Genomic DNA, 27,392 nt, shown 5'->3' on the forward strand with positions numbered 1-27,392 from the left:
AGTTAATCTCGAAAACTATTTATCCTTTCAAACAACCACTCCTCATTTTCCTTCCTGGGTAGTGAAGGCTCATGAGTCCTTAGAGACAAATAGAAAAGAAAAAAGCCTCAGTGTGTTTGTGCCTCTGTCTGTATCTTATCAGGACGGCATGTCTTCCAGCCTTTAGCCCCAGAGGAGGATCGGTAACATCCCTCATGAATGACAGAAAATCTGACTGAGTGTGTTAAAACTCTGTCCTCCGGTGAACTCCTCGTCTCCTCCTCCTCCTCCTCCTCCTCCTCCTGTGAACGTTCACTTTTGTTCTGTCTCTGAATTTTTTCTGTATAAACAAAACGTTCTTTTTTTTTTTGCCTCGTCAGTGCTTTGCTTTGTTTACAGAGGCTGAAACACTCACTTAGGCTTTCACTGCCCCTTGTTTGTGTGGTTCCTCTTTTTGACCAGTTTTCTCAGGAGCTTTTGCTGGATAACGAAACAAGAGTTAACCACAAACCAGCAAGGAGTCCTAAATAAGTGTTGTGCTTTATTGGACGCTTAAATATCTTTAAAAATTCTCCTCAATAAGAAAATGAGTCCACCCTAACCAGGCCCACATTGCGACCTTGGACTGAAGCGGTGGGAGCAGCAGCTACTGTTCAAAGTGTCTTTGTGTGATTTTCTCCCAGAGACAAAATGAGCAGTAAACTCCCCGGCCGGTCTGAGCCTGTGACCGAGCAGTAATCTCATCCCACAGGCTACTGTGTGATTAAGTTTGACGGGGGTTTCGGCTGATACCGTTCAGCTGTCAGAGCTTTCATTTAAAGACGTCCCATCATATTCTGCATTTCTTTCCCAGGGTCGGGGAGGAGCTGCTGAGCTGCTGCGCCGCCGCCCGCAGATAACTCTGGTCTAAGTTCATGCACAAAGCTCTCTGTGATTAGACGGACAAAAGAAACAACAGCAGACATGATACACTGCATATGGACGTATTATCTGACTCACTGAAGTCATTTGAGTTCACACTGTAGTTTGTTTTTGTAGTTCTTCTTTTAGTGCCGTGTCTGCAGCTGGATTTGGCAGATGATCGACCACTCAACCAATCACAAAATTAGACTGTTTTCTTATATAGTGAACCAGAACCTTGTTATTATGCCTTCATAAAATGCTCACAGTAATGTTTCTGCAAAAAAAAAATGCACAAAGGTAAATATTCCAACAAATTCATCCATATAATGGATGTTTTCAATGTTCAAAATACAACTTCAGACTAAGAAGTCCCTGTACATGTTGGTATTCTCTGGTTTTCTTCACCTTCTGTGACAGTGAAGGCATCGTTTTTCACCGCTCATCACAGAAAAACAGCAATTTAAAGATCTGACTCACATTTTCTACAATTCCCTGTAACTTTTATAAACAAAACAAATGGGTAAGAGAAAGTATTTGTCAGATTAAGTACCAGCAGCAGCCTTTAAGCCTAGTCAAATCAGGTCAATGCAATTTTGAGGATGAGGTCAAGACCCTTTGACTTTCTTTATTACAGAGAGACACCCAGTGGTAGTGCTGAGACTGATTGTGCTGTTCGGTGTTTTAACCTTTTAACCTTGTAAATAAATATAGGGATAAATAGTAGAAATAAGAGTAACAACAATAATGATAGTAATGATGATTATAATAAGGGTTTTATTGGCAGATCTGGATCCTGCTGATCCAGAGAGAGATCATCTGTCAACAGAAACTGTCTTCTGGATGTCCAATGTCCAGATCTTTAAAAGACAAAAAAAATCTACATACTAAGAAATGAAAACAAAACTGTAGTCTCTGTTCTTATGTAACATTTACCTTTGTGCATATTTCTGTTGGAACTTTATTTGTAAATCTCATGGAGGAAAGCCAGTTATGTAGGCTACAGCAGGATTTTCCACAGGAAGTGAAGCCTGTGTGTCTTTTTCTGTCTTCTCCAGAGACCGACCGGTCACCTCCTTTAAAAGCTTTTTCTTTTTCTTCTTCATTTTTTTCTCTTTTTTTTTCCTTTTTTTGCACACATTCCTCATGTGACGCAGGCGAACCAGAGCGCACCACAACTATTTCAGATATTCGGTGGAGCTCAGCTGAGAGCAGGAAAAGCTTCAGCGCTGCAACCGGAGATGCAGGAGGTCAGAGGTCGTGTTTTCTTTTGGTACTGCACTCAAACGCACCGCGGCCGCTCACTGCAGGAAGTGAGGGAGCGGGAGGCAGCGAGCCCCTCTGCACGCCACCACCACCACCACTACCACCACATCATCATCATCACCACATCAGACGCTGCTTTTTGTTAAAGGGATAGTTCACCCAAAATTGAAATTGCACTCATTATCTACTCACCCTCATGTGGACTAAGGGCTGGGAGAAGTTTCAGAGTCCTCCGTGCCTTCTCTGAGTTACAGGGGGTCTCGGCGTAGCAGTGCATGTCCATATAACGGTTGCAAATGGATACCAACTGTCTTTGTAACCAAAAGACACACCAAAAAACATCCAAATACCTCCATGCTGCTCGTATGTAATGTCCGTCTTGTATTGAAGCCCTCGAAGCTCCTCTTCCTGGTTCGTTCAAATTTGGACGAACCGGGAAGAGGAGCTTCGAGAAGCTTCCGCTACAAACAAGCTTGAAATATGTATTTATTTAATTTTTTTCGGGACAATTTCGCATTTCGGGGCTTCAATACAAGACGGACATTACATACAAGCAGCATGGAGGTATTTGGATGTTTTTTGGTGTGTCTTTTTGTTACGAAGACAGTTGGTATCCATTTGCAACCGTTATATGGACATGCACTGAAACTTCTCCCAGCCCTTAGTCGACATGAGGGTGAGTATAGATAATGAGTGAAATTTGAATTTTGGGTGAACTATCCCTTTAATGAGGGTGAGCGGGTTCAGTGCTGACGACCTCTGAAGACGTGATGCTCCTCAGTCTGGTTCGAATCTAAAAGCCGTTAGACGTCGACCCTCTTCAGACGGATGCTCCGGTGTTAGATGTCAGAGTTGGACAGATCTGAAATTGCAGGTTTTGAATCTTTCCCCTCGTACCACAAAAAACCCAGAGGAGAACATCTCCACCTCCACGTCTGCAGCCATGACGATGTGTGAACCTCTTCTTTGTTCGCTGTATCACTTCAGACAGGAAATATTTGCTCATGCACAAGGTCGCTGCCTCCAGATGTCCGATAGAATGAACATTGTGTTTATTTGGTCAACTCCTGTTTGCTCCGGCTGCGCATTTTCATGATATGGTGCAACAAATATGCGTCTAAAAATACCCCGACAGCTCATTTCCTCTCCGTATAAACTCCAAATATTTACTGAAGTTTTAAATGTGATGTTCTTCAACCCTGCGTTGTCTCCCAGGCAGAGAATCTGTTGAATACATTCACAGGCTGAATGTAGATCTGCCCCGTCGATGTGAAATATGGACTTGATCCCATAATTGTGTCTCTGAAGGCCGTTGGTCTGACAGGCTGTAATTCAGCTGACGTATGTTTTCAGCAGCCGGATGCTTCACTATAGTGAGAGGTGACCACCATCAGTGTTGACACAGTTTTATCTCTACATTTACTCCAGGTGTTAAAGGGATAGTTCACCCAAAATTGAAATTTCACTCATTATCTACTCACCCTCATGTGGACTAAGGGCTGGGAGAAGTTTCAGAGTCCTCCGTGGCTTCTCTGAGTTACAGGGGGTCTCGGCGTAGCAGTGCATGTCCATATAACGGTTGCAAATGGATACCAACTGTCTTGGTAACAAAAAAGACACACCAAAAAACATCCAAATACCTCCATGCTGCTCGTATGTAATGTCTGTCTTGTATTGAAGCCCCGAAATGCGAAATTGTCCCGAAAAAAATTAAACAAGTCTATATTTCAGGTTTGTTTGTAGCGGAAGCTTCTCGAAGCTCCTCTTCACAGTCCGTCAAATTTGGACGAACTAGGCTTCAATACAAGACGGACATTACATACGAACAGCATGGAGGTATTTGGATGTTTTTTGGTGTGTCTTTTTGTTACGAAGACAGTTGGTATCCATTTGCAACCGTCATATGGACATGCACTGCTACGCCGAGACCCCCTGTAACTCAGAGAAGCCACGGAGGACTCTGAAACTTCTCCCAGCCCTTAGTCCACATGAGGGTGAGTAGATAATGAAATTTCAATTTTGGGTGAACTATCCCTTTAAGAATCAATAATCAAACCGATAAAACCTTTTGTACCTTAATGATGTCTTCTGTGTGCACCGATGAAGTCAATAAAACCTTGACGAGCTTTTTCGATTCTTTCATTGAATGGGTTTGCTCCTGGAAGTTCAGATGTTCTAGTTTCAGTTTCCTTTGTCACAGCGTTGAGTTTCAGAATTGATACTAGACGTTGTAGAAAGTGAAACGGCTCAACTCCAGGTTCCTTTAGTAGCTGTTCTGCAGCTTTCACCCACTTCTTCTTCTTCTTTACTGAGTCTTGCCTTTCGTTTTCCCCACAGTAAACGAGGAAATTGCTTTATTTATACACATGAAAGTGAAAGTAAAAAGGAGTTGGGTACAGATAAATGCAGTGTGGTGTTATTTGATTGTTATTGAAGGAACACGGTCGGCATCTTCCAGCCTAATGCATCCATCGTTCCTTCACTATAGTCAGTCACTTTGCAGCTCGTGCTGGTTTCAGTCTGCTGAATTATTCAAATAGAGAGTAACCTGGTTATTCTCTATGTGCTTCACAGCCTGTGTTGTACTATGAAGAACTGAGGGATGATGCAACGAAGGCTTCAAACTCCTGTGTCTTTCTTTCATCCTGCTCTTCGGTGTCGGTGGTGTGTGATGGTCTGAGCAGCAGGACTCAGACCTGAGCTCTGACGGCTGCTCTGCTTCTGTCTCGTACTCTGTTCACTGATCTGAAGAAGCAGAAACAGAGAGATGTGTTGCTCAGGGAAGAGAAACCATGCGGTCTCCAGTCGGATAAGTTGAGCAGCTCGTCCTCAGCTCTTGAAAACGTCATGGAAAGAAGAAGCAGAAGAAGGTCAGAGCTCTGAAGGATCTGAACACATTCCTCTTCTCCTCCTCCTCCTCCTCCTTTTTTTACCACAGCTGTGTTTATCATGAGCTGTGTTTAATCTCACTGTTTAGCAGCGAGTCAAAACGGCCAAGAGGAATCAACAACAAAAGGAAGGAGTGATGGGATAAAGAGCCCGTGCACTTGCTCCAAACATCTGTTTTAAGGCCACAGTGGCGGCGGCAGCAGCGGCGATGATGGTTATGGGATGCGAGTGTCGGTATTCTCCTCTGTCAGGACTCCAGCCTGATACAGAGGCGACACCTGACCATGAGCTGACAAGGTGGAGACAGACAAACTCCAACTCACAGTGATAAAACCTGAGCCAACACACTCCAGACGCCTCTACAGGGTCAGTGCAGCAGCGTTGACGTCTCTTATTTTACACCGTTAGAGTGTGTTGTTAGAGTGTGTTTGGTCCTGCAGCTTAGTGTTTCCAATGCTGAGCCACAGCATTCAGCCTTCAGGCTTTTGTCTGTTGGTTCATAAACTCAGGTAGAAAATGTTTGTTTCCTGCTGTCTCATTAAGCTGCGATGCATTCATCTGGAGACAGAACAACAAGCTGTAAACACAACACAGATGTATTATCACCTTCTAGACTTTTATTTTAATGTCTGATTACACATCCAGCATTAGAAAACATTCAGACATTCAGGGTCCTGTCCACCCAGTATAGTATAAGTCCAGTATTCTCTCTCTTTTCGCTCCATTTTTGGTCTCCACCAGGTCCTAATGGAAATATCTGAACCTTTAGAAACCCTACTTTTATATTATTTTAACATCTAAAAGAAAAAAAAAAGAAATTGAACATCATTCTGAAGGTGTGGTGGCTTTTATTTTGCTGTGGTGGTGCGCCACGATCAATTACATGTAGTAGAAACCCTTAAGTGTGTTGATTAAAGTGACTAAAAATAATAAGGTATAGTAAAGTAATAATTAGGGCTCTCAAATTTAGTTTTTATTTGCTCAAAATGTAGCTTTTAAAGAGATATTTTTCCCAGGTATTTGACAATGGACATATATGCAGCTTTATATAAATGTAATTTTATTGTACATGAACTAAAAACAATGACAGACACTGTCCAGAAACCCTCCCAGGCTTCACTGCATTTGGCATAAAAAACTGCTTCTTCATCTGAGAGGAAACTGTTGTCAGAGGCGGGTTTGGCTGGAGACTGCAGCTGATTCAGACAATGGTTCAGGTCAAAGGTCGATGTAATAGAACCTGTGTGAATCACACAACAAAATAAATAGTGGAGTAGTTAAAATGAATTAATATCATCTGGTGAAGTGTGACGGCCTCAGTAATAAAACATCCTGTAAATACTTTTATTACAGACCAGGGCTGCACATGATTAACTGTTTAACCTTTTAACCGATAACTAGAACGAGATCAGTTGATTTATTTATTTTTTATTAGCTACTTATGTCATCAACGTGTCGACACGTGACAGACGTCCAGTCCCCGTGATAGAAGGTCAGACGACAGACTTACACGGACATTTGTCTGTGCATTGCCTATAAAAAGTATGTGGCGCTGCACAGCTGTAGCAGCGTGTGTGTGTTTTATAACATCGACAAGAAAAAAACCCATCGTCAATCGTCCTCTCAATTGCTGATAGAAGATCAGGTTGCCGAGCCTCACTCAAACAGCATTTTAATCAGATCAATTAACGGTGATAAATCAGTTTTAAACGAGCTTTGGTTATTGGTCTGGGAAAAAAAATCGAAATGTGCATCCCTACTACAGACGTGTTTGTTTACTATTAGAAAGCAGAATCATAACCAAAACAAATGAGCTCAAAGAGGCTAAAATGCTTCAATGAGCTGCTCATAAATAAATAAATCAAAATATTTAATAGTGCTGAGTTCAAGTTGGGCAGAAAACAGCAGGTCCCAGTCTGAAAGTCCCAGACTAGCAGACAGTGAAACCTGTGATCTGTGTTCTGTGTCTAATCTCCTGATCTGCTTCATCAGGAGCAGAGAGAGGAGAGTTTGGAGGTGGCAGAATCTCGTCAGGACCTGTCGAACAATAAATCCTTTTCAAAGCAGCTGCTCTTGCATTTCCTTTATCCTCCTCCCCCAAAATCTTTCATTCAAACAAAAAAAAACAAAAGAAAACAAAAAGCCCTCCCTGCCTTCTCGCCCTCTCGGTGTCTGAGCAGCGACGCTGTCATCTCAGGACACGTTCCCAGGCCTCGGTGCCGTGACTCAGCCACATGCCGCTCCGCTCGTCAAAGCCTCCGCCGACCGAGGTTTGGGAGGAGCGCTCCAGACTGAAATACATCCGTTTATTTAACAGACAAGTGTCAGTTTTTCCACCTTTAAAAAGAAAAAAATGCAAAGTTGTGCAACGTGCAGCACCGAATAAATGAAGAAGTGAGATGTGTTTATATAAAAATAGAAGGAATTTGCTGCTGCTGGTCTGTTTGTCCAGACGCTGCCTTGCACAACTCTGGTGATTAGACGCGAGTGTTTCCTGTTGCACTCTTTCAGGATCTGGATCCAATCACTGACCTTGTTTTTTTTCTCTTCTTCCTCTTGTTCTTCTTCTTCCCCGCTGCGTCTGAGCTGTCAGGAGTGGACGTTGGACATGAGGAGCGGCGGCCACTCCCAGACAGACAGACAGCAGTGATTTCACTTGTTACTGACCCAGTTTCTGCTCGGCCTCGGCTCGTGGCTCGTGGCTCCGTCCTCGCTCTGTTTCCACCGGAGGAAAATGGAAAAATGAACTGTGTGTGTTATGTCCAGAGGAGAAAGTTGTAGTTGAGTCCAACAGGTGTGATACAAGGATCAACAAAACAAAACACTGACACCATCTAAACTCAATTGTATCGACAATGCTGCCACATGGACAGGACGTATTTATATTTATATGTATTTCATCTTTATTTAATTAGAACGACCTGAGAACAAGAAGCAGACACAAAGACAGAAAAATTAAACAACAGGCACTCAACTGATAATAATGTAATAATAATGATGAACTTTATTTCTATAGCACTTTTCTTAAAGGGATAGTTCAACATTTTGGCAAATTGGCCCATTGCCATAATCCCTATAGTCATAGCTGTAGGTTCGTTACCTTTAATTGTCGGTGCAAGCTGTTTTTAGAACGGCGGAGCAGAGCCGTGAGCTGCTCAGAGCTACGCTACAGAGGCTCATGGGATTTCTTGGTTTCTCTCATCAAAAATTGATTTAACCAGAACTAGGACTCTGAAGGCTTGTTGACAAAAGAAAGTTATTTTGATTGGCCGTTCTCTCACAGCAAACGCTCGATCATCCTTAGTCACAAGCCGATAAGATCTTTGCTTCCAGTAAAGAAAATGTTCCATCCAGAGGGAAATTCAGAGACTGCTTGATGAAAAATTGTCCCTGAAGGCAACGCGCATCAGAGGTTTTGCATGAATTTCCCTCTAAAACAACTCTGTCTGGTAACGTTGTGTTATTATCTCATAGCGTGGTGAATGTGCAGGTCACAACTTGTCCACCAGAGCGTTGTGGAGTTGTTGGATTATGTATTTGATGAGTTTGATGAGGGAAACCAAGAAATCCCATGAGCCTCCGTAGCGTAGCTCTGAGCAGCTCACAGCTCTGCTCCGCTGTTCTAAAAATAGCTTGCACCGACAAATACAGGTAACGAACCCACTGCTATGACTATAGCATATCCATGTGCATTTGTTTTCAACAACAAAGCCGGTGAGAAATCAATCCATGGAGCAGTGGATAAGGTTATTTATCATCTACCATGTTACCATGTGTATATCTGTGTAGTCTTATCTGTCATCAACAAGAGATTACGGGTTACGGGACACGTTACGTTTGTGTGGCGGTGCCGCAGAGACGAGAGCTGGGACACCGGGTCGGAGAAAAGTCATTGATTTAACCAGCACTAGGACTCTGAAGCTGGGAAAAAAGACAAAAGGATCATAGAAGGAGAGTACCGAGTGGATATATGACTCATTTACGAAGCCTTGTTGACACAAGAAAGCTTTACGATAAGTTTTAAAAGACGCTAGTGAATTGCTCGGCCTTATTTTGATTGGCGAACGCTCGATCATCCTTAGTCACGAGCCGATAAGATCTTTGCTTCCAGTAAAGAAAATGTTCCATCCACACCCACGACTGAAATAACTGCACAATTATGTCACTGTGTCATCGTGAGTCACACTGGCAGCGCTGTGGCACAGTGGGTAGAAGAACCGTCGGGGTTGTGTGTTCGATCCCAGGGGGCCCGGTGCTGCTCCGTGCAGACATGCAGTCATAGTTCATCATAACACAGTTTGATGCTCATTCCTTCACTAGTAGAAATCAGACTATCAGACTGGCCTGGTGTTTAGCTCAATAGACTAGAGCGCCTGCCCCATGTGTTGAGGCTAGTCCTCACTGCAGGCAGTCCCGGTTCGAATCCCGCATCGAGCGGCCCTATCCTGTGTGTCATTCCCCCCCTCTCTCTTCCTCCCATTTCCTGTCTCTCTCCATGTCCATTAAGGGTGTAAAAGCCCCAAAAATATTCAATACAATGCAGAAGAAAAAAGAAAAGAATCTGTATTTACATATAAAATGCAGTTTATTTACATGATCTATTAATCTGATGATGAATTTCTCTGTTGTTTGTTCTATAGACGTTACATTTTTTTGTCTAAAACCCAAAGATGTTAGATTTACAGTCAAATGAGACAAAGGGTTAATTGGTTATCAGCAGATTATCAGTTTGCCCCCTGCATCAGTCAGATCGGTTGATTGAGTAACTGACTGTTTGATGTGGTGTCGGTCGGAGGACGAGGCTGAACGTTCCCACAGCTCCGTGTGTGTGTGTGTGTGTGTGGGATCCGGCCTCGGTGATGAAGACATGAGCTTTTTACAGCTGCTCAGATCCAGTGGGGAGTTTCTGTTAGAGCAGTTTACCGCTGCAGGATCTTCTTTTTCTTTGTCTTTGTCTTCGTCTGTCAGAGCGACTCAGACTCCACAGCTCTGAGTCCTGAGGCTTCATCGTCTCTGATCGCAGCTTAATGGACGCGTCTCTGTCTCTGTCTCTGTCTCTGTGTCTGTGTCTGTGGGGGGTCTGTGGACGACCGGTGTGAAATCAGCCTGTGGAGTGAAAATGCCTCCCTGGTCACAGCTGCTGCCCTCCCTCCCTCCTTCAGGAGCTCGTCCTGTCTGCTCTGCTCTGCTCTGACCTGGGAGGTGGAGGTGGAGGTGGAGAGGGGGTATGTGGGGGTATGTGGGGCAGTGACACAGACGGCCGAGACAAATCAGAGTCCAGTGGGACGTCGCTCCGTCTCCAGAGTCCTGCATCCTGCTGCTGGATGTCTTCCACTACAGATAACAGGATAATGAGTTTGATGTGTGTGTGGGGGGAGTGGGAGAGGGAGTGGGGGGTGAAAAGCTGCTCCAGTTTTTCACCGAGCAGCAGAAGGTCAAGTTGTTCTCTCAAGAAGAGGAAACTGTGTGTGTTTGAGTGTGAGTTTTTAGATTAATAATAACTTTATTTGTGTAGCACATTTCATACAATTATTACAGCTCAAAGTGCTTCACAATAAAAGAAGGATCATTAAAAGAAATTTAATAAATAAAGAAAATATTATATAACCCTAGCATTAGTGCAGAGCATTAAAGGGGACATATTATGGAAATATCAATTTTTGAAGGCTCTTTGGGTGTTTTCTTGCGTTTCGGCCCCCAGAATGTGAGAATTGACATTAAATATTCAGGCTCCGTAGGTTGAAATCCATGTGGTTTTGTGAGCTGTTCCTTCAGTTGTCTTAACTACATAACTACTAAATACTACATAACTAGGGAATGTTTTAATGTGTGGAAAAGGGGCAACACATGTCTCCTTTAAGGAAGGCATTTATTTGCACTGATACTAACTGTTCTCTGACCTCTGACCTCGTCTGAGTTGGGTCCAGAAAACCTCCTTCAAGAGCCTTTTTTCTTCCTCCAGTGTTCATACAGTACCAACAGCTGCTGCTGCTGCTGCTGTTGCCATGGTTACTGCTGGTATCACATGAAGTGTGTGTTTTCTTTTTGCCACGATTGGTCGATGCAGAAAAAAATGAATCACAATGAAATCATCATCTTAGTTTCTTTTAAGATGGAAATATCAAACGTTTCCTGTTTCTGTCTCCTCAGATGTAAAGACACGTGACGGTGAACGACTGTTGATCTGTGTGACGTCATTGTTTTGTTGTTTGATTAAAAAAAATCTATGAAAAGTCGCAGCATCACTGACCTCCTCTCTCCTCTCTCCTCTCTCCTCTCTCTCCAGGTCACGGTGAGTGTCACTGCGGGGAGTGTAAGTGTCACGCCGGCTACATCGGCGACAACTGTAACTGCTCCACGGAGACGTCCACCTGCGTCTCGGACGACGGACAGATGTGCAGCGGGCGCGGCAGCTGCGTGTGCGGCCGCTGTCAGTGCAGCGAGCCGGGCGCCTTCGGAGACACCTGCGAGAAGTGTCCCACCTGCCCCGACGCCTGCGGCACCAAACGGTAAAAAAAACATAAAAAACAAAACACATCGTAGCCAATCAGGTGTCAGCATGTGATCCCGCCAGCTGATTGGCCGTCTGTCTGTAGAGAAATCAGAACAATGTGTAAACAGCAGCAGCTCGACCTCAGGGAGCTGGTTAAAGGTCAGATCATCAAACACATCGAGTCCAAACCGTCTCATAAGTCACAGACAGAGACGTCCAGATAACTCTGGTGCCCCACGGTGTTTGAACTCATCACTCGGCGCTTTAAAGGAGCAGGGGGTTAAAGGCCGATCAAACGTCTAGTAAACACAGGAGAGCATCGCTGTCTGACCGTGTCCTCACATTCACATGACTCTGCTTTTCAAAGGCTGAGGATGAGTTTAACGGAGCGACCTTTGACCCCAGGCCTTTAGAGAAGTTATGGCTCTGTCAGCTCCGTATCGCTGCGACTCACTGGTAGAAGACAGATGAACTGAGTTAATCAGCAGGATTTAAAAGAAAACAGATTAAACTAAATCTGAAGGCAAATTAAATCATAGGCTTTAAATGGGAGTTATTATGGAAATATCACTTTTTGAAGGCTCTTTAACATGTATTTGGGTGTTTAATTTGCCTCTCTGTCCCCAAAATGTGAGAACTGACAAAAATATCTGTAATTTTCAGGCTCCCTAGATTGAAATCCATGTGGTTTTACAAGCTGCTCCCTCAGTTGTCATCCACTGACGTACTTAGTTTTCGAATTTGCATAATTTGCAGCCCATTGAAATCTGATGAAAAGAGCTGTGATGTTTGATCCTTGGGGTATTTTGACCAAAGCATGTCACAGACATGTCTTGGGAACTATTTTAATTTGTGGAAAAAGGGGCATCATATTTTATTTTCCAGGTTTTTCCTTTGTATTTTAGATTATGGTCTGTGTCTGTTGTAAATTATACTGTATGTTGGGACTACAGATGGAAATTAGCAGTTACAGCTTAATCTGATGCAACCATCTCCTCGTTTCTTGTAAATGATTAATGTTATCGCACACTGTCCCTTGATAAATTTTAGACACTAAACTAAACTCTTTTAAAAGCTCCATACAGTATAAAGGTAGATGTTTGTATTAAAGCTCCATACAGTATAAAGGTAGATGTTTGTATTAAAGCTCCATACAGTATAAAGGTAGATGTTTGTGTTAAAGCTCCATACAGTATAAAGGTAGATGTTTGTGTTAAAGCTCCATACAGTATAAAGGTAGATGTTAATACTAAAGCTCCATACAGTATAAAGGTAGATGTTAATACTAAAGCTCCATACGGTATAAAGGTAGATGTTTGTGTTAAAGCTCCATACAGTATAAAGGTAGATGTTAATACTAAAGCTCCATACAGTATAAAGGTAGATGTTTGTGTTAAAGCTCCATACAAAGCTCCATACGGTATAAAGGTAGATGTTTGTGTTAAAGCTCCATACAGTATAAAGGTAGATGTTTGTGTTAAAGCTCCATACAGTATAAAGGTAGATGTTTGTGTTAAAGCTCCATACGGTATAAAGGTAGATGTCCATGTGTAGTGTGATTATAAAGCAGCTCTAGGTTCTATATTAATACTGTGAAAGTATCAAAGCCTCAGTCCACAGAGAAATGCACACAGCCTGTATTCAGAAACTGAGCCTTAAAACCAGCCGTCAGGACTTCCTGTCACTTTGTGATGTCATAACAAAGCCCCGCCCCCTCACCACCTGGACCCACCATCCATCCAACAACAACTTGCAGGATTTAGTTTCTCTGAGTGTTTTAATTGAAATCTGCTCTATTTTTTGTTTGATTGCTTTAGAAAACAGTCAGCCAATCAGGAGAGTTTAATAGCCAATAGCTGTATGACGTCATCGTTCAGCAATTTCCTTCCCAACCAGCTTGTTTCCTCCCTGTGTGGACGACGTCACTGACTGATACAGATGTATTTGGAATCACTGGCTGCTGCTGCTGAAAAGTTTCTGCAGAGACGTTTTCCAGAGTTTAACCTCGGAGCAGCGGGACGTTTTTAACAGCTGCGCTAACGCCAGAGCTGAAATGAAAACAAACGGCTTTAATAACGGCACACAGATGATGAAACAGACTCGGAGTAAAAAAAAGCTGTAAAGTCTCATCATCGTGTCTGAACTTCCTGTCTCGGCTGCAGGGAGTGTATCGAGTGCCGGCTCTTCGACTCGGGACGACTCGCAGACAACCAGACCTGCCAGCGCCTGTGCAAGGATGAAATCATCACCGTGGAGACCCTGAGTGAGTGCGCACACACAGACACACACACACACACACACACACACACACACACACACACATGTATGCATACACAGAGCAGCTGGCTGGCAGAGGAGAAGTATTCACATCTGTAACATCTGCAAACAGTTTCTCTCTCTCTCTCTCCACATTACAAACCTCCTCCTCTGTCACTTTGTATCAGGCCGCGGTCGGCCACTGTTGTTGTTGTTGTCATGGAGACCTGTGGCACATGTTGCACCTGTGATGTCATACTGTAGGTCACAGTCGGACTTCACCCTAACAGGTTCTGTCGATCAAAACAATAACACAAGGCTGTGAAACAGTGAAGGATCATGGGAGTTGTTGTTTCCTCCTCTTCTTCCTCCTCCTCTTCCACTCCTCCTCCTTCTCCTCTTCTTCCTCTTCCTCCTCCTCCTTGTCTACCTCCTCCTCCATTCTTCCTCCTCCTCCTCTTCCTCTACCTCCGCCTGCACCTCTTCCTCCTCCTCTTCCACTCCTCCTCCTTCTCCTCTTCTTCCTCTTCCTCCTCCTCCTTGTCTACCTCCTCCTCCATTCTTCCTCCTCCTCCTCTTCCTCTACCTCCGCCTGCACCTCTTCGTCCTCCTCCTCTTCCACTCCTCCTCCTTCTCCTCTTCTTCCTCTTCCTCCTCCTCCTTGTCTACCTCCTCCTCCATTCTTCCTCCTCCTCTTCTTCCTCTTCCTCCTCCTTCTCTTCTTCCTCTCCTTCTCCTCTTCCTCCTCCTCCTGCTCCTCTTCTTCCTCCTCTTCCTCTTATTCCTCCTCCTCTTCTTCCTCTCGTCCTCGTCCTCCTCCTTCTCCTTCTCGTCCTCCGCCTGCTTCTCTTTTTCCTCCTCTTCCTCTTATTCCTCCTCCTCCTTCTCTTCTTATTCCTTCTCCTCTTCCTCTGCCTGCTCCTCTTTTTCCTCCTCTTCCACTCCTCCTCCTCCTCTTCCACTCCTCCTCCTCCTCTTCCTCTTCTCCTCCTCCTCTTTTCCCTCTTCCTCCTCCTCCTCCTCCTCTTCCTCCTCCTTCTCCTCTTCCTCTTATTCCTCCTCCTCTTCTTCTTCCTCTTCCCCAAACTCTTCCTCCTCCTCTCCTCTTCTCCTGCTCTTCCTCTTCTCTTCTTCCTCCTCTTCCTCCTCCTATCCTCTTCTTCCTCCTCCTCTTCTTCCTCTTATTCCTCCTCCTCTTCCTCCTCCTCCTCTTCTCTTCGTTTCCCCAACCTCTTCCTCCTTCTATTCCTCCTCCTCCTCTTCCTCTCCTTCTCCTCTTCCTCCTCCTATCCTCTTCTTCCTCCTCCTCCTTTTCTTCCTCCTCTTCTACCTCCACCTCTTCTTCCTCTCATCCCTCTCTCCTCATCCTCCTCCTCCTCCACCTCTTACTCCTCTTCTTCTTCTTCTTCCTCCGCCTCCTCCTCCTTCTCTTCTTCCTCTCCTTCTTCTCTTCTTCCTCTACTCCTCCCCCCTTCTTCCTCCTACTCTTCCTCCTCCTCTCCTCTTCTTCTCCTCTTCCTTTTCTTCCTCCTTTTCCCCTCCTCCTCCTTTTCTTCCTCCTCTTCTACCTCCTCCTCCTCTTCTTCCTCTCATGCTCCTCTCCTCTTCCTCTTCTCCTCCTCCTCCTCCTCACCAATCAGACAGCTGCTCCACCTTCATCATCTCAAAGAGACGTTAGAGAAGAGTTCAGAGTTTCTAACCTGTGTTTCTTTAGTTTGTTTTTATTTTAAACTCATGAACCAGACGATCAGAGTTTATTTATTTATTTATTATTTTTTCAACCAGCAGCTGAATCTGATGAAAACAAACCGACCTGAGGATTAAAACGAAGCAGTTTGACTTCAGTGATTCATCGATGCTGCTCAGTGACACAGGACGTCCTGACCTCAGACAGTTCACCTATAATTTATGGACAGAGGACGTCTGATAACTAAAATTAAAACCCTTTATCTGGTTAAAAGACAAAATTTAAACAACTAAAAACTGATTTATAACTGTATGAAAAGTTTATTTTAAAGCCTCGAACAGGAAAAACAACAGGAAACACAGAGACGGTTTGAGTCGATAAACAGGTCAAACACAGGAAACGCAGCTCTGGTCACTTCAGATTGTAACGGCGTGACATAAACAGCTTTACCAGATCTGATGCTGTGATATATTGGATTAAAGTCTGTCAGATAGGATTATTATGGTCTGTAACACGCTTCCTTTGGTCGCTCAGCTCGTCACGTTGATGTTGATGTGTATGATGCAGCGGCAGCAGGTGTCGCCGTCGCTTTAAGAGCGTGACGTCGCCGTGTTTACAAACAGAGTTTCTCTCTCTGCTGCTTCAGTCGTCTGGAGAGTTATTATGGGCTTCATGGCACCGAGATGCTGCACACACACACACACACACAGACACACACACACACACACACATAGAGACAGACAAACACTGTTTTTGGCGTGTTCACTGTTCAGTCACACACACTATTATTGGACCCGTCCTCGTTGGCCCACGTCCGACATGTTTCACAGCGCTGCTCTGACCGGCCTTAATGGACTCCACATGTACATTCCAGATACTTTGTGCATGAAGTACAGAAGGAGGAGGAGGAGGAGGAGGAGGAGGGGGGGGGGGGGGGCTAGGCTGACCTCACCCCTCCCTCCCTCACGAGCTCCTGAGACTTTGTGTTTGATGAAGATCGACTGGAAAGCGGCGCTGCAGTTTCATGATTTCACCACCAAGAAATTTAAACGATGTGAAGCAGCCGCGTGTTTATCCACCATGACTCTTCCTCTTCTCCTCCTCCTCCTCCTCCTCCTCCTCCTCCTCCTCCTCCTCCTCCTCCTCTTTTCTCTCTCTCTTTCTTCACAACAATAATAACAACAGTAACATTAAACAGATAACCCCTCAATTTTTACTCTACCCATGACCCCTGGACAAAAATGTCCACCTACAGTGAGAGACATTTAGCATCAGTTACTCCCAAAATATTTGTGATACATATAAGGCTGGGACTTGACTAAACATGAAAATCACTTTTGACATGGGTTTCAAAATTTTTAACCCCTTCCTGGACGTTTTTATTTTATTATTTTATTTTATTATTTTTTATTCCTGTCTATATTCTGAAGGTTTTTACAGAGGGCATTGTTGATATATATCATTCATACAACATTTTATTCCAAAAAACAAAAACAAAAAAAGCAAGAAATTTTTTTTAGGGCTGGTGACAGTATTTTCTAATTAACAGAGTGATAAAAAGAGATATCCAAAATCCCCTCTGTAAAAACTTCTCTCAACAAAATAAAACAAGAATTTTGAAAGGAGCTTTATCCATTGTTCAGATTTCGGTTCTGGAAATGTATGCAAATTAGTGCATATTTCATTAGATATTGCCCCATTTAGTACACATTTAATTTGACAAAAAACATTTGTCTTAATGTGAGTGATAAACTTGGGAAGTTTGGAAAGTGTGAGAGGTGGACAGAAATGTCCAGGGGTCATCTGAGGGTAAGACGTAAGACTGTTTATTTATTCCACATATGGGATATGTGGTTGTTACAGTAGCATTGTAGCAAACAAAGTAACAAAGTTAAAAAAAAAAGTAGAAAAATATAGAAATATAAAACAATATAAAACAAATATAATTTTTTTTCTTTTTAAACAAAAAGAGAGAGAGACATTGTGTAGTAGTAGTTATGTGCCAAATTATATACAGTTATTTACAAGAATAGAATAGAAATTACACACAGTGTTGGTGGTTGTGAGGCAGAAAATAAACTACTGCACAGATGAGGGGGTGTGTGGTTGTGTACAGGAGGAGAGTAATGGCAGCTTTAAAGGGATAGTTCAACATTTTGGCAAATTGGCTCATTGCCATAATCCCTATAGTCATAGCAGTAGGTTCGTTACCTTTAATTGTCGGTGCAAGCTATTTTTAGAACGGCGGAGCAGAGCCGCGAGCTGCTCAGAGCTACGCTACGGAGGCACACAGTGACATAATTGTGCAGTTATTTCAGTCGTGGGTGTGGATGGAACATTTTCTTTACTGGAAGCAAAGATCTTATCGGCTCGTGACTAAGGATGATCGAGCGTTCGCCAATCAAAATAAGGCCGAGCAACTCACTAGCGTCTTTTAAAACTTATCGTAAAGCTTTCTATTGTCAACAAGGCTTCGTAAATGAGTCATATATCCACTCGGTACTCTCCTTCTATGATCCTTTTGTCTTTTTTCCCAGCTTCAGAGTCCTAGTGCTGGTTAAATCAATGACTTTTCTCCGACCCGGTGTCCCAGCTCTCGTCTCTGCGGCAACGCCACACAAACGTAACGCGTCCCGTAATCTTTTGTTTATGACAGATAAGACTACACAGATATACACATGGTAACATGGCAGATGATAAATAAGGTCATCCACCGCTCCATGGATTGATTTCTCACCGGCTTCATTGTTGTTGAAAACAAATGCACATGGATATGCTATAGTCATAGCAGTGGGTTCGTTACCTGTATTTGTCGGTGCAAGCTATTTTTAGAACGGCGGAGCAGAGCGGCGAGCTGCTCAGAGCTACGCTACGTCTAAAACAACTCTGTCTGGTCACGTTCTGTTATTATCTCATAGCGTGGTGAATGTGCAGGTCACAACTTGTCCACCAGAGCGTTGTGGAGTTGTTGGATTGTGTATTTGATGAGTTTGATGAGGGAAACCAAGAAATCCCATGAGCCTCCGTAGCGTAGCTCTGAGCAGCTCGCGGCTCTGCTCCGCCGTTCTAAAAATAGCTTGCACCGACAAATACAGGTAACGAACCTACTGCTATGACTATAGGGATTATGGCAATGGGCCAATTTGCCAAAATGTTGAACTATCCCTTTAAAAGAACAGAATAAAGAGACAAACTGAAACTGAACTTGTAGATATTCATTGTTTCTTCTTCTCTGTTTCTTCCTCTCTGCAGAGACGGACGAGCCCGGCGCCGTGCTGTGTCTCTACAAGACGGACGACGACTGCGTGATGAAGTTCACCTACTCCGAACACGCCAGCGGTCAGTCGGTGCTCACCGCGCTGAAGGAGCCAGGTCAGTTGTTACGACTCGGCAGCCAATCAGCTGCTTCCGTGTGACAGCTGCAGGTTGTCGCCAAGGAAACAACAACAACAACAACACAGCTTTGTTTTGTCTTCTCACCACAGACGGGACAATTACAGGGTCCCGATCCAGACCCACGTCTATAATCTATAATCTGTTTTAACCTTTTCTTTTTTCTCTAGACTTTTTTATTTTAATGTTTATCAATATTATTTTTCCTCATGTGAAGCACATTGAGTTATATTGAGTTATGTACCGTAGACATTCTTCTTTTTTTTCTTCGACTTTTTCTTCCTCCTCCTCCTCTTCTTCATGTTCTTCTTTTTTTCATCTTCTTCTTCACCCTTTTCTTCTTCTTTTTTTTATCTTGTTTGTCTTCTTCCTCCTCCTCCTCCTCCTGCTCCTCTTCTTTCTCTTCCTCCTCTTCTTCCTCTCCTTCTCCTCTTCCTCTCCTCCTCCTCCTCCTTCTCTCCTCCTCCTTCTCTAACTTCTTCATCATCTTCTTCCTCCTCCTTTTTTTCTTCATTTTCTTTGTCTTTTTCTTTCTGTTCTTCATCTTCATCTTCTTCCTCCCCCTCTTCTTCATCTTTGTCTTCATTTTCTTCTTCCTCCTCCTTTTCTTCTACTTCTTCATGTTTTTTGTCTTCTTCTTCTTCCTCCCCCTTTTCCTCTCTGTCTTCTTCATTTTACTATAAATGAATGAGAATTCATTCAGTTTTTCACTCATCAATTATTTGATACTCAGATTATTGATCATAATAAAAAAACTTGAGGCTGAGAAGAAACGAAGTCCTGAAGCTCTTTGAGTTTGAATTAAACATCTCTCTCTCTCCCTCTCTCTCTCTCTCTCTCTCTCTCTCCGTCTCTTCCTCTCCTCCCGTGTCAGAGTGCAGCACCGGCACCGACGCCATGACGGTGCTCCTGGCCGTGGTGGGCAGCATCCTGCTGGTTGGCGTGGTGCTGCTCGCCGTCTGGAAGCTGGTCATCACCATCCACGACCGCCGGGAGTTCGCACGTTTCCAGAGCGCTCGCTCACGTGCACGATACGAGATGGTGAGAGAGACAAATACGACTACACTTAATGTTTTTCCAAAGTTAATTTTTCTAACGGTAAAAATGCTGAAATCTGATCTGTAAAAATCTTAAGAGTTGGAGGGAAATCATCTTTCCAAAATAAGAGTTTGCATTTCTTCGCAAAAGTCTGTTATCATAATTAATATCCTGCATTTTTTCGTATCTAACTGAAGAAGTAATGAATCATTTAACAAATACAAACTGGGGCTTAAATCAATTTTTGTTTTCAAAACAGATTGTGTAAAAGAGTGAATTGAGTTTCAGAATTTTTGTAGAAGGTCACACTCCCAAATCATTCTGACCCACTCATGCACTTTAACTTTTTTGGCTGCTGCTGGTGACATTTTAAATTTCCCCTCGGGGATTAAATAAAGCTATCTATCTATCTATCTATCTATCTATCTATCTATCTATCTATCTATCTATCTATCTATCTATCTATCTATCTATCTATCTATCTACCTACCTATCTATCTATCTATCTATCTATCTATCTATCTATCTATCTATCTATCTATCTATCTATCTATCTATCTATCTATCTATCTATCTATCTATCTATCTATCTATCTATCTATCTAATGTCCCATCCATCCTTTTACATCTGGGACATTTTGCTGAGATCGTCTTGGAGATTTTATGCATTTTTGTCGGTGTTAGATATAGTTTATGGATCAATTTAAAATTAGATTCCTTAATTTTGTTGCTGGTGAATGGAAAATGTGTTCTTTCACAGATATTTAACCAGGTATTTTCTTCAAAGACAGGTATTTTAGGTAAAGACCATCTCTAGGTCCTTTTCCCATGACTTCATTACAGTAATATCTGGGAAGATGACTTACCTCCTCTTGAGAGGATGTTGTAAAATTCACTTATTTTCCCTTTTATTGTTTCTGAGGACATTAATATACAGTATCTTCTATCTCAGATAGTACAAACCGCAGTTTGTTTACTTTAATAAGTGAATTAATCACCTCTCCTGTTGATGTGTGTTAGGATGTGTTGCTCCTGATTGGTCGATCGATCGATTGATTGATTGATTGTGTCTCCCTCAGGCCTCCAACCCTCTGTACAAGCAGCCGGTCTCCACTCACTTCGTCGAGACGGATTTCAACATGTACGGGAAGTCCTACAACGGGGGGGTCCACTGATCCCTCAGCACGGGGCGCGGCAGGACCGGTCCGACTAACACATCCCTGGAGGACGAGGAGGAAGAGGAGGAGGAAGAGGAGGAAGACGAGGAGGAAGAGGACGAGACTGAACACACTCGTTCTTCTGCACAAAGTGAAAACACAAATGAACTGAACCAGACTGTGTCCGAGGAGGAGAGAGGGAGGGAGGAGGATTCAAACCGACCACAGAGGAGCTGATCTGACTTCCTCTTCCTCTTCTTCCTCCTCCTCTTCCTCCTCTGTGAGCCGGAGGGGCGACCGAGCACAGACTCCATGGTCCTGAGAGAGAGAGAGAGAGAGAAAGTAGAAGCTCCTATAGAAAACTCTCTGACATTGAAACCCTCCGGCTCCTCGTTTGTACAGACATCGACTTATATTTGTATATTTTTATAAACACTAAAAAAAGAACAAAAAACCAGATGAGTTGTTAGTTTCAGACTCGGGACGGGTGGAGCTCACACAGGTAGATTTCTTCCTCTTCACAGGTTTATTATTAACAGCAGCGGCTCTGGTACTAACATTTACTAAGACGTCTGACCTGCAGTTTGCACAGAGAATATTTTAAGAGTCGAGTCTTGTAAAGAGTTCACTTTTCTTTTGATGTTGTGTATTTGAGAGTGAGTGTGTGTGTCTGAGTGTGTGTGTGATGCTGTAGTTGAACTCCCGTCTCTCTATCTAACAATCACAGGGCACCAGTTTGACCCCCACTAATCCTTTTAAGGGTAAAAACCAAAACCAGCAACGAGCTCGTCGTCTTCCTCTGCTTCCGTCTCAGACTGAAGCTCAATTCTTCCTAAAGCACAAAAACAACATAAATAAGTAAAAACATGTCAAAAGTATCAAGTTTTATTTCTTCCTAAAGCACAAAAACAACATAAATAAGTAAAAACATGTCAAAAGTATCAAGTTTTATTTCTTCCTAAAGCACAAAAACAACATAAATAATTATAATCATGAAGTTTTATTTAATTAAAAGTTGAATGATTCAATAAATCAAGTGGAAACTATAGATTTTTTACAAATCTTTGTGTAAAAAAAAAAAAGGAGGAAACATGGTGCTTTTTTGGGACTATTTTCAGCAGCGGAATAATACATGGATTAATTTGAGTTAGAGTTATGGTTCTGTAGTTAAAATAAACTTTAACGATTATTAATTGTTTTGGCGATCAACAGAAAAAAACGATTCAGGACTCAATATTTTCTTGAAGAAGTAGAAAATGTTTTGGTTTAGTTGGTCAGAACTGAAGACGTCACCTCGGGCATTAAGAGACCGTGACAGGCGTTTTTTTACTAATCATGAATTTTATACATGAAATAATGAAGTGGTTAATAAGTAAAGACAAGAAGCTGCAGAGACACAGTCACAGCTGTAAACATGCAGCTCTACAAACTTTATACTCACTTTAGCACAAAGATGTGAACACAAATGTTGGAGCATTGGCTCACAGGTTGTCAGTCGTCTTTATTACAGTGAAATAGTGATAAATCCTCATCATGTGTTAAAGCTGCGTCAGCGTTCGTCTGGTTTAACTTGAGATTTTTACACGAGACATGAGAAAAGGGAAAAAAAAACAACCAGTAAAATCTGAGAGAAAATATGATGAAATAAAACATTAAAATCCTCAGAACTCAATACAGTTAAAAGGTGCAAATGAGTATTGATCCAGTAATGAGTATAAATATTCAATCTTATTGCACATGATGAAGGAGTCTGTGGTGTTCGACTTCGGCAGCTCAAGATGCAAAAAACAAAAGTTTCATGAATCTTGTTTTCAGACGAGTTCAGACGTGTCGTTTCAGATTAAAACTTTATTTGCTGGTTTTGACTTTTCTATGAAACATCTTTGACCCTTTAACAGTGAAACGTCGTCCGAGCAGAAGCCAGAAGCCCTCAGACTGGGGTTGTGGTGTGTGTGTGTGAGTGTGTGTGTGTAGAGGCGGTAATAACGGGGTGCATGCGTGTGTGTGTGTGTGTGTGTGTGTGTGTGTGTGTGTGTGGCTGCTCCAGTTTAAACTCCCTGGGAGTGTGTGGACGCCTCGGAGTCCACGGTCGTTAAACGCTGCTCCACAGGAAGAGGCGGAGTCAGCTGAGCTGTCAATCACGGTGCCCTGTGTGTGTGTGTGTGTGTGTGTGTGTGTCACAGTTACAGTGTCAGGGACTTGGAGTGAGTGTGTTTGAGAGAGAGAGAGTGTGTGTGTGTACAGTAGATAATAACACTCGGGTACGTGTTGGACGAACCACATGAACATGACGTCATCTTCATCTTCATCTTCCTCAGCTCCTCAGACTTTAATCATCTGTGCGGTGACGGACACTGAAGGACTCACAACAGCACAGGTTGATGTAACACACACAACACAAACACACACACAGCAAGAACAATAAACCTGCTTATGTCAAACGTCTCAGTGTGTGTGTTGTGTTTGGTTCAGGTTTCTACTGCAGGAGGAGCGACGTCTAATTATAAACATCACACGACAACAACCAATCAGCAGAGCTTTAACCACCAGTTATTATGTTTTTAAACTCTCTGATGCTTTGTGATTTCTCAAACCATCGTTTCTCTGAAGCTCGTTACTGCAGCAGTGACACATATCACATATATACATATAAGTATCTGTGTGTATGTGTAACATAGTAAACAGTGCACATAGTCACAGATTTGTGTACACATTCACACTATGCTACAGAGGCTAATGGGATTTCTTGGTTTTCCTCATCAAATTCAGAGACTGCTTGATGAAAAACTGCCCGCGCATCAGCAGTTTTGCATGAATTTCCCTCTAAAACAACTCTGTCTGGTAACGTTGTGTTATTATCTCATAGCGTGGTGAATGTGCAGGTCACAACTTGTCCACCAGAGCGTTTTGGAGTTGTTGGATTGTGTATTTGATGAGTTTGATGATGAGGGAAACCAAGAAATCCCATTAGCCTCCGTAGCGTAGCTCTGAGCAGCTCACGGCTCTGCTCCGCCGTTCTAAAAATAGCTTGCACCGACAATTAAAGGTAACAAACCTACTGCTAAAACTACAGGGATTATGGCAATGGGCCAATTTGCCAAAATGTTGAACTATCCCTTTAAGGTGTAACACACACACACACACATTACATACTGTATAAACACTTTAAATCTACAAACATATCAAGTTGTAGAGGTTGTGACAGTTTACTATTTACTGATTTAACAGTAACAGTCCATAATAATACAGGCTACACATCCACATCATATATTAGTGTATGTACTGATTAATGTGAATGTGAACACATCTGTGAATACATAAAGTTTTAAAAGATGTTTACACATGAGTACAGATTAAACACTGTTTGATCGGCCTGTTGAATTATAATCAGTCATTTGATTTGATTTGATACTAATGTTCCTGTGTTTGATCAGTGTGTATATACAGTACTGATTGTTTACATCTTAAAGTAATGTTACAAAAAGAAACTATAGAGCAGCAGCAGCTCAGACTCTGTTTCTCATCTGAACCGATCGAGTCTCTGGAGTTTAGTGAGAAACTTCAAACAGGAGGAAGCTGCTGCAGCTGTGATGTGGAACAAGTCCACGTCTGTTCTGTCCTGATTCCTGCTCATAAATCTCTGCAGCTTCCCTGTGAGGTGGTTTTCACAGCCCCCACCACCACCACCACCACCACCACCACCCCCTCCCCCTCCCCCACCAGACTGGGGGCAGAGCTCAGGTTAAATCTGGCTGTGGAGGTGGAGGTCAACAGACAGGAATAACCCTTTAAAATGCAGACATTGACGTTCGGGTTTAATTATCAGTCAACAGGGACATTAACACAATCAATGTCCTAATTAGCTGCTGCTGCCGACCAGCTCAGCTGAAGCCGCCGGGGCTGATGGGAAATTGATTTCAGTTTCTGCCGAGTTCAGGTTTGTTTTGTTTTGTTTAGTGTTGAGGAAGCGCTGCCTCTTCAACCTGAGGAGGTTTCCTACAAACACACTTGGCAGCATTTTTTACACTGTTTACCGTTTCTCCAACGTGTCCTTATGCTTTTATTTTGGAAAGAATCTCTTGATGTTTAAAACTTTAGCACGATGATTGATCTTTGCTGTTTTACAGCCTCACAGCTTGTTTATTATTACTGAGGAAAGCTCTGCTGCTTGTACTGTAAAAGTCCCTACAGGTCATGTTGTTCATTGCATTTAATTTTCATTCATTAATTTTTAATTAACATTCAATCCAAACAAGCTGTTAATTGTGCATTTATACAACCACACTGACACTGGGCCGTCACTTACAGTGTGTTCACAGATGTATAAAGACATTAAGCACCAGTTTGTACTCGCATTAAGGTCTCTTCACACCAAGTCTATAGGCTATTCTATGCATTATTCTAATCCGCAGGCTAATACTACAGACTTTACATGCTGAGTCCAATGCGTTACTTTGCCTTTTTATTTTATTTTCTGAAATTCACAAAAGGAGAATAAAAGTCATCGCTCAGTGAGGATGATTTTATAGTCCTCTCACTGATTGAAAAATAAAAATAGACAGTGAAAACACTGGGTCAATCCAGTCCTGAGAATAGCAAAGGGAGTTCCAACTGCTTGTAAATGAGCTGTGGAATTGATCATGATCACTTCCATCGTTGATTTTAGGATGTTGGTGAGTAATGCAAGTAGCAAGTAGGGAACTAGTCCGCACCTGGACGATGGGAACCAACACACTGCAAAAACTCAAAGTCTTTCCAAGAATATTTGTCTTATTTCTTGTCAAAATGTCTCAATTTTAGTCAAAACTAACCTCTTTCCACTTAAAATAAGACTCATCACCTAAAAATTTACTTGTTTTTAGATATTTTTTTACTTGTTTCAAACCCATTTTCAATTGAAATAAGTAGAAAAATCTGCCAGTGAAAGCAAGTTTTTTGTGCTTGTAATAAGGAAGAAAAACTTGCTCCACTATCAGATTTTTCTACTTATTTCAAGTGAAAATATGCTTGAAAAAAGTAAAAAGTGTCTAAAAACAAGCTACTTTTTAATTTGATAAGTCTTATTTTTAGTATAATGAGAGTTGTTTTGACTAGAAATGACATTTTGACTAGAAATATGACAAATATTCTTGGTAAGATTTTGAGTTTTTGCAGTGCACAGAGATGAAGCTCAGCCCGCCTGCTATCACGACGGCTAGCTAGCTAGTCCCCCTGCTAACAACACCGACACTCATCCACTGATCAACTCTTCTCTGCTAGTTTTGCAAAATAGTGTCGTATAAGAATCCAACAAAAGTTAATGCTACATGAGGACGTCGGCCTCTTAATCTCAGCCTGAACTCCACAGTATCGTTGTGTCTGTGTGTCTTTGTTTTCATGACGTTGTGGGGACATGGGTGTTTGTTGGACGTTGTGAGGACTTCACTTCCTTCTAGGGACAAAATTCAAATCTCTGCACTGAAAGTATTTAGATTTGATTGTTTGGTTTGGTTTAGTTTAGTTTGGTCTATGTCTCACTTTATTTCACTTCCTTTCTCTTTAGCTTCTTCCCTGTTTAAAAGTTTCATTTTTCCATCTTTTACACTTTATTTCCTCAACACAACTCAAACATTTTTGTTTACTTTGCATTTTTTTCCGCCGCCACTTCTTCATTTCTGTTCTTCTGGACCAGACAACTGATACTGTACTTAGAAGGAAATGAAAACGAAAAAAGCCACATCTCACCACCGAACCATCGAACCGTCATGAGCTGTTGTTGGCAGCCGGCGGTGGTTTGGAGACCCGGCCGTCACCACTCACAGCTCTGACATCAAGGTTAATGGAAACTGCTTGGTGCTTGGTGGTGGAAAATACTCTGAAATCATTCACTCATAGAGTATTTTTTTTTAAAAACTAAACAAAAAAAACCCCTCACCAACAGCTGAACCACTGTGGTGGAGAAAGAAGAAGTGTCTCCATGTGAAGTTTTAATGTGCAATACCACTGATTTATTTAAGAATACATTTATAGACAGGAAAAAACAAATAAGCTATAATAATGATAATAATAATAAGATATCAGACCACTTTTCTTCGTTTTTAGGGACTAAAGAAAAACACATTTAGTTCAATCCGATCTTGATATTTACTCTTCAAAGCATGTGTTCATATGATTAGTTACTTCATAGTTATTTATTTACCTTTTGCTATTTATTTATATTAATTCAAATCCAAGATATTTCCAATCCAAGAGTTTTATGAATGAAGGGAACTTCCCATTGCATCTGGCAGTAGTTTTTATTAGTCAGAATCAGATTTTGCTTGATGAAAGTTTGTTTTTGGACTCAGCTGCCGTC

General features: G+C 42.4%; 1 protein-coding gene and 1 long non-coding RNA gene across 2 annotated transcripts in view; one reads left to right on the plus strand and one right to left on the minus strand.

The window, feature by feature from the left end:
* itgb5 (integrin, beta 5) overlaps positions 1-21,116 on the plus strand; it is a 71,264-nt gene extending 50,148 nt beyond the window's left edge. The window contains exons 12-16 of the mRNA XM_085764745.1: positions 11,321-11,543; positions 13,690-13,790; positions 18,723-18,842; positions 19,738-19,904; positions 20,981-21,116. Of these exons, the coding sequence (XP_085620871.1) occupies positions 11,321-11,543; positions 13,690-13,790; positions 18,723-18,842; positions 19,738-19,904; positions 20,981-21,076 (707 nt within the window). The 3' untranslated portion in view covers positions 21,077-21,116. The remainder of the gene's footprint in view (positions 1-11,320; positions 11,544-13,689; positions 13,791-18,722; positions 18,843-19,737; positions 19,905-20,980) is intronic.
* Positions 1-27,392, minus strand: part of LOC146965504 (uncharacterized) — a 518,674-nt gene that overhangs the window by 96,437 nt on the left and 394,845 nt on the right. The window lies entirely within an intron of this gene.

This window comes from Trachurus japonicus, chromosome 21 (assembly GCF_045865225.1).
Source record: "Trachurus japonicus isolate A0001 chromosome 21, Traja_1.0".
Lineage (NCBI taxonomy): Eukaryota > Metazoa > Chordata > Actinopteri > Carangiformes > Carangidae > Trachurus > Trachurus japonicus.